General features: G+C 35.5%; 1 protein-coding gene across 3 annotated transcripts in view; it reads right to left on the bottom strand.

Annotated features, from left to right (window-relative positions):
• Positions 1-598: 598 nt before the first annotated feature.
• LOC136038217 (uncharacterized) overlaps positions 599-8,617 on the bottom strand; it is a gene marked incomplete in the record, with an annotated part of 124,171 nt that continues 116,152 nt past the window's right edge. For all 3 annotated transcript variants that reach the window (XM_065721304.1, XM_065721305.1, XM_065721308.1), the window contains 1 exon segment: positions 599-1,225. In XM_065721304.1, coding sequence (XP_065577376.1) covers positions 731-1,225 — 495 coding nt within the window.

The raw sequence follows: 8,617 nt of genomic DNA, 5'->3' as shown, positions 1-8,617 counted from the left end.
GTTTAATGTCACGTAAACGTTTAATATATACGATATGAAGATAAAACGTGGTACGTCCAATTAAAAGACGATAAAAAATTCTGGTAACACTTACCGGTAATTGTCGATTATTGGAAACACACTCAAGGATTACACTTTAAGTAAGGAATAAGTTTAGGGGTTTCCCTTATTCCAATATTTTTACAATCTTCACCATGGTTTCCTAAATTTTTAGTATAATTAAAGTTTCCAGGTTCTTTTCAATCCCCCCTACCCTTAAAGAAAAGAAATACTCAAACACTTGAATTCGTACATACCTGCCTGACATGATACGCAGTCTGTATTGTTTTTTCTTGTCGATAAGCATAAGCATGTTAAAATGACTCAGGCTATTCCATACTACACTGTCCCATAATAAAGCCTATTTTCAGCATAAACATCATAATGAAAAGAACAACAAAGAGTAGTTTCACAAGAATATTTGATTTTACGTTATAACGTTTTTACTTTTATCAAAAAAATCTGGATAAAATTATAATTTGTGAAAAATTTTAATAGTCTCCAATAAAAAAGAGAAAATAGAGAAAGAGGAACAAAAAAGGCTACGAAAGATACATGATCATATTTTTATACTAATCTACTTATCCAAATACATGTTTTTACAAAAATTAAAATAAAAACAAAGTAAATTCTCAGTAAAGCCAATAGCGTCATTACTTTCTTTAAGATATGTGTATTGTGCACAGACGATTCAGATCTGTCCATTATCGACCGCACGACCAACCCTCACCGCCTCTTCCCAAAGAGTTTGCACCCTCGATCTCTCAATGTCAACAGCATCACAAAGATTGTACTGTCTAAAAATACTGTCAATTCTTTCTATCAAAATCAAACTATCATAATCCAGACGTGACGGACGTGGTAACTGCTGTTGTGGAAGTAGCTGCAGTATACCTGGCTCAACATTCCTATTATACTCGCCAAAGGGGTGCGGGGAAAATTTTTCTGCCTCAGCCTCAAGGCGTATATACTCGGTGATGGACACTTCGGAATGCCAGTCTTCTAGTTCGTTTGCCCAGGCTTTTATAAAGGCTAGTCCGTCTTTCAATATATTTGGGAGAGTATTTGAGTTCAGATTACTTCTGCTGGTCCAGTGGTTTGGATCGGATGATAATTCATCGTTCCACTGCAATAGTTTGCACTCTTGAAATAGACGAGTCAGTTCTAATGAATCATCATTCAGCAGCTAGAAAAAAACGTAATTATTCAGCAACTTCAATCTTTTAATTTTAATTATCCAGTTTTGATTAAACAACTTAATTGTTCAGTCAACACAAGAGAATTATTATTAAATATAGTCCTTTGTAGAGTGGTAAAGACGATAAGGTCCACCCCGGGTTCAATGTAGCTTATTGCAACGGATTACAATTGACTTTCGTCATTGATAGCCAATGAAAACTATCAAACAGTTTGTGGTAACGAACTGTAAGTAAGGAGCGACCCAGATCAATAGTACCTGGAACTCTAAACAAACGGAATGTTGATACCAATAGATGCATCAAAAGAATCTGGTTTTTATGTAGATTTTAAATATAAAAGATTCACCATGCTTAGTCTTACCCATCAAAAGTTAAGGGCCTGAGAAAATTTGCCTTATTTGCGAAAAAGGGAAACACCCCCTAAAAGTAATAGGACCTTAGTGAAAATTATACCATCAGATCCAGCGTATCAGAGAACATGCATAGGTTTCAAGCTCCTATCTGAAAAAACGTGGAGCTTGCATTTTTTGCCAAAAGAAAATTATTTGTTTTTTTGTTTTTTGTGTTTGTTGTTTTTTCCCAGAGGTGATCATATCAAGCCAGTAGTCCTAAAATGTCGCTAGAGGGCTCATTCGAACGGAGATGAAATGTTCTAGTGCCCTTTTCGAGTAACCAAAAAATTGGAGGGCAACTAGGCCCCCTCCCACGCTCATTTTTTCCCCAAAGTCACCGGATCAAAATTTTGAGATAGAAATTTTGTTCATCCTAGTCGAAAAATCAAATAATTATGTCTTTGAAGACGACTTAATTCCCCTCAGTCCCCGGGGGAAGGGCTGCAAGTTGTAAATTTTTCCATTGTTTACACATAGTATTGGTCATTGGCAAATATACAAACGTTTTCAGGGGAGATTTTTTCTGGTGGGAGGGGAGAGGGTCAGGAGGATTGGGTTACGAGGGAGAATCTTTCCAAGGAGGAATTTTTCATGTGGGAAAAATTTCCAGGAAGGGGCGGCTGGATTTCCCGACATTATTTAAAAAACAATCAGAAATTAAATAAATTTTTTTTAACTAAAAGTAAGGAGCAACATTAAAACCTAAAACGAACAGAAATTATCACGTATATGAGGGAGTTCTTCCCTTCGTCAATACGTCGCTCTTTACGCTAAAGTATTGTTTAGAAATTTACAAAAGAGCTATTTGTTCTAATTAAACGGCCTTTGTGATTCATGGGTCATTCTCAAAGAACTGGAACAAAATTTGAACTTTAGCGTAAAGAGCGAGGTATTGACGAGGGGGCAAACCCCCTAATATTACGTATATGAGAGAGTTCACCCCCTCGTCAATACCTTGCTCATTACGCTAAAGTTCGAATTTTGTTAAATAATGGCCGATATAAGTAATAATTTGCTTGTGTTATTTTTCGGCCAATCTTAGCATTTAATTTATCTTAAGCTGCTTCATAACTATGATTTTTATGTGATAATAAACCAAAAATATTGTACGTCTCCAGCTTGTGGTTGTTATTAAATAAGTAAAAAAAAACAAGTTTTTTTCCAGCTGAAAGTAATGAACAACATTAAAACTTAAAACGAACATGAATTATTACGTATATGAGGGGTAAAAGATTTTTTTTCCTCATTCATACATTCATTTCATTCATTTGACAATTGCTCAACCTGTTACTTTAATTTTCATAAAAATAGTTTCGATCTCTTTGGCCGTTCTGTTACTATGCCTTACAAAACTAGGTCCGCAAATATCACTAATTTTACCTACATGGAAGAATCTGTTCATGGAGTAATTTCTCGTGGAGGAAGGGAATTTTCCACAGAGGGGCAACTCTGCTTTTTAAAACAATAAAAAACTTTAGGATAAAAAGCGGGGTGTTGAGGAGGGACAGCCCCTTTCATATATGGAATAACTTCTGTTCGTTTTAAGTTTTACTGTCACTCCTTACTTTCAATTAATTTTTTTTATTATTATTTAATATCCTTTCAAAGAGAGTGCTTTTCATTGGGTGTCAGTGATGAAAATCAATTGCAATGAGCTACATACATTGAACACATCGTTTGACTATCTAGACAGGAGGCGTATCCCCCCCTATATGAGAGTACTTGCCTCCTTAGATTTTTGCTCTTACTCCCCTCCCTGAAAAACATTTCTTTGTATTGTTATTAAAAGATATCCTTTTCGGTACTTTAACTGAAAAAAATAGAAAAAAAAATATACAAAATGCCGCAAAGATTTTGAAGAATACATTTTGCCCGCCCCCCAAGATTTGAAAAATACATTCCTCTCTAAATTTCACTAAATTTACGTCCCTGTCAAAACCATGATTTTAAGAATCCCCAGGGTTCCATAGAAGGTCTGTAGACGTTCTGTAAGAGTGAGCTACGAGTAAGTAATGAGGCAAAAATATGGTATACATTGTCCAAGGGTTGTGCAGTGACCTCAACAGTCTCCATAAAAATCAGCTTGTGGTTTAAAGACCAGGAATAAGATTCGGTTTAAACTGTACGAGAGGAGAATTATTTTTGCTTATCTGTACCATAATTTCGAACCGTTCTGCGGAGCCCACGGACTCCACAGCATATTGATTTGTCGGTTTCCCCAGCTGTTCTTTTAATCATTTAGAAATAAACAAATTATTAATTTCATATATTAATTAAGAGAATAAAAATAGACAAAATGAAGATTTGATACTGCTCCGATTTTTCTATTAATCAATTAGCAATGACTAGAATTGCTGTTTCATGAATTTTATCACATTTATTATTTTACTAAGAACAACAGAAAAAAAAGCGTATCGAACTAAAGAATTTTCCAAGGTGCTGGACATTATTAACAATCAATGAAATATTATTTTTACACGTTAAACACATTTTTAATCTTTAGTTTAGCCAATTGACATTAATTAGAATGTTATTTTTACATATTTCATAGATTTATAAAAAAATAACTTCGAAGACCACACTGCCTTTCCATGACGAAAGTAAAACAGTTCAAAATAGGGATGATACCTTTTTATTGACAGTGAATAGATATAAAATTATTTAACTGGATATTTCGAACACATATACAGTGTTCATCATCAGCAGTAAAACTAAGTTTTACTGTTAAACGTTTTGCTGCTGATGATGAACACTGTATATGTGTTCGAAATATCCAGTTAAATAATTTTATATCTATTCACTTTCAATAAAAAGGTATCATCCCTATTTTGAACTGTTTTATAAAAAAATTTACCATAAGAATTTCATAAGCACCAGGATGAAAATTTTTTAACATCACTAACTTCCACTTAAAAGTAACAAGCTTCTGGGAAACTTTGCAACAACAAGATTACTTCGAATGTCCTTTTAAACCGACAAAATACAAGATCGATGCTAAAATGACGAAAAACAAAAGCCAAACTACAAGATGTACTCCCCAGACCATGAAAAAGAAAGCATGCTAATAGAAAGAAAGACTACGGCAAGAGAAGTATGATCTCTTAAGTCCAGCTGAGTCAAACAAGATAAAAAAGAGACTGCAGTATTTGTCCGTCGTAAATTCCTTCCCCAGTCGTAAATTTTAAATACAGACAGTTTTCCTGGAAAGGTTGGACTGCCAAAGAGGCTAAATTATCTCCAACACGTTTTCAGTGAACAGTATGGGGGTGAAAAACAACTAGGCATAACGCCGGAATGTCGCAGTAATTAAAAAGCATGATGAGACAATAGCAAAAAGACCCAGTTAAATTAAATCAAGAACGCAAACACCAAAATACTACGATAAGAGACATATCATATGCTACAAAATTCTACGAGAAAGTCAAACAAGTTATAAAGAGAGCATTTCTGAAATGATTGAACTACTAAAGTTGCCAAATTGTATCCACCAAATTTTCATTGAACTAGTTAGGGGGGGGGGAGAACAAACTACAAATAATCTCAGGATTTCAAGATAATTCGTTGAAAGAATTGCAAATGTAATTAATGCAAAAAGTTAAACCATTATCAAAAAGTTCTTGGCGACGTACCATAAGTAAGCAGCGATGCGGCTCAATAATAACCTAAACTTGTAGAAACAGGGGGCTGATAACAATAGATACATCAAAAGAAACAGAATTTTGGTGCATAAATTCACATCAGGTTTAATTTTATCGATTAAAAGTTACCAGCCTGAGCAAATTTGCCCGATTTTTTAAAAAGGGGGAGACACCCCCAAAAACATCTAGTGATCTTAATGAAAATCAAAGCATCAGGATTAACATTTCAAGGAATCCTTCAGTAAGGGTTTCAAGATCCTGTATACAAAATTGTAAAATTTTGCTTTTTTTTTACCAGAAGAAAGATCACGGATGTGCGTTTATTTTATTTTCTTCAGGGGTGATCGTATTTAACCAATGATACTTACAGCTACAGATATTTGAAAATATACATTTAATTTTTGAAGGAGAGATTTTTATGTTTTGGGGAGGGTAGCCCACGTGGGAGGATATTTCCATGAAGGATTTTTCCTCGGGGAGGGAAATTTTCCATGGAGGAGAGATGGATTTCCCGGCATTATTTAAACACGATCGGAAATCCAAAGAAAACAAGTTTTTTTTTTAAACTGAAAACAAGGAGCAATATTAAAACTAAAATCTAACAGAAATTATCACGTATATGAGAGGGGTTACCCCTTCCTCAATATAGAATTTTTTCATAACTTTTAAAAAGGCTTAGCATTCTAATTAAACGGCCTTTGTGTTTTAGGAGTCATTCTTAAATAATTGGAAAAAAGTCAAATTTTAGCGTAAAGAGTGAAGTACTGAAGAGGGAGAAACCCCCTTCATACATGTAATAGGTTATATTTGTTTTAAGCTTTATTTTGGCTCCTTGATTTAAGTTAAAAAACAACTTTTTTTCCCAAGCAGAGATGAGTGCAACTGCGCCACCACGGGACTATTGTTTATATAAATCGTTTTTGTTTCACTTAATCCATTATTTTCGACGAGGAAAAAATTGACAGTTCTCCCTGTAGTACTCGAAATTAGTAAGAGTCCTTTGAAGCAAAACATATTCTGCTTCTTTCGACTGATGTCTTAAAAAATCTAGTTTCAAAAAAAAAACCTTAGTTTAATCAAAGACACAACATTACAACAACGAAACTACTGTTTCTACACGGCCTACTGCCTAAATGAAATGGATAGTTGAAAATAGGGTTATGGCTGGTATCTCGGGCAAATATCCAAGAATGCAAACTAGTCAAGGGATTTTTATTCAAATGACAAGAACAATACTTGTTATTAAATGTGTTTTGAGCACCAGATGAAAAAAAAATACTCCTATTTCCCAAAATTCCAGTTTTCTTACCCACCCCCCCCCAAAAAAAATTATGAATTTCCAACTAGATACCCGAGACGAGACAGGGTATGCGGGAGCCAGCGTTCCTCCTTGAAAATCCCACCCTCCACCTGCGGAATATTCTCCGCCAGATAATTCCCCCACACGTAAAATTGACCAGCCACAGAGAAAGTACAAAATGGACACCTCAAATGTCTATTGCATTTCCTAAAGGGTAACAAAGGACCAGATATCAAAAATAGTTTTAGGACAGGGACTGTTTGGTCTCCAATCACTTTGGACTTGCAACAAAAAAAAGGACTAGAACTCTCAATCCAATGGAATGAGCATCCTCCGAAGTTTTTACGACCACGAGGGAATTAAGAAGGGGCAGCCCATCTCCTATACGGATTAAAGTGTGCTAATTTTGGGGTGTAATCCTACTCTTTACTTTCATAATAACAGCACAGACCAGAAATCAAGTGGAATTAAATATCAATTTCTACCTCCACCCCCTTTCTTAGAACTAATTCCGTATTTACCAGAAGACTCAATAAGAGTTAGGATGTTTGGAAATTAAAATGAACCATTTGATTTTAAAAGGTTTGGAAAGAGTGTCTGCCCTCCAATCACTTTTGAATTTTAAAAGGGCCCAAAAACTTTCAATTTCCAATTGAATGAGCCCCCTCCAGAGTTCATGCAACCACCCTTCCCATAAAAACTTTACATATTAACAACAGTCAACTTGCATAGCTTACAGTTCTCGCCTCGGGGGCTGGAGGGGGTTTTCAAACCCGGAGACATCGATGTTTAACCTTTGAACCATTTTGAACAAAATGACAATCTCAGAATTTTGATTGGATGCGTTTGGGGAAAAAGCGGTGTGGGTGGTGGCTTGTTGCCCTCCGATCACTTTTGACTCTTAGAGAGGGTACTAGAACTTTTAATTTACAATTAAATGAGCCCCCTCCGAAGTTTTTACTACAAGCAATGGTATTGCTTTGCCTCTGACTTAAACAGGTAAACAGAACTTTCAATTTCCCTTCCAAAGAACATCCCTAATTATCCAAGAAAATTATGGGGGGAGAGAGAGAAATTTATGGGAAGAAAACGCCTAGCCCCAAGTATACTTACCCCATTACGTGCAAATATCGTCACCTATTACCTGCATACAATCCTAGCAATAACTAGATCTACGTTGCATGGGCGACGTGAGGTGTTGCGGCAACCTTTGTTCGGCTTTGCCGAATAGTGTTGCGAGAACAACACTTTGGTTTTGTTTCCTCGCATTGATTAAACGCTTAAGTTGTTAATGTGTAAGGATCTTAAAATAAATACTAGGTACACAAACTCGCAAAAGTTGCAAACCCCTCATTGCAACCAGAAAAAGTTGCAAACCCCTCATCGCTAAAGATGATTGTAGCCTATCAGCCGACTATTTCTTACAAGTCATAGGTACACATAATATACAAATAATACGTACACTAAGTAGCAAAAGTTACGAACCGCTCATTGCCGAAGATGATCATGAGCTCACAGCCGACTGTTGCTTAAAACTTCCCTATATGTCTCACAATTTGGTATCGGCCTATTTTTGGTTTCAGTGTGTACCTTACTACTGAAGTTGTCAACCCCTTTAAAACCTTCAAACTGGTATATGTCATGAAGGAATTTTTCTACCAAAAGATGGATGACATATACTTTGATCAGCTCATCAAGAGCTATCGACTACCGTTGAAAAAAATCTATCTGTCTTAGTTCAAAAGTTGACTTTTTTGCCGTAGGCCAAGTATCTAACATCATCACTTAGAGAGGAGCAAAGGATAATCTCTAATTTCTTTAGCAATGAAAGAACTTTTAAAATTTAAAAGGCACATCTGATACCATTTCTCTACCGCAATCCTAAGTGCAAAAAAACGAATGATAAATTCAGCAGGAATCACGAACAGAAATAGGTAGAAACAATAGATTTTTGACCCCAGGCAAGAGTTCTACGAAGCTTTCCAAAATGCAAAGTCATATTGATCAATCCTGCCTTGTGCTGGTTATTTGACTGTAAAGATTGTAAGG

This window comes from Artemia franciscana, chromosome 17 (assembly GCF_032884065.1).
Source record: "Artemia franciscana chromosome 17, ASM3288406v1, whole genome shotgun sequence".
Classification (NCBI taxonomy): Eukaryota; Metazoa; Arthropoda; class Branchiopoda; order Anostraca; family Artemiidae; genus Artemia; species Artemia franciscana.
This window is presented reverse-complemented; position numbering and strand designations above follow the sequence as displayed.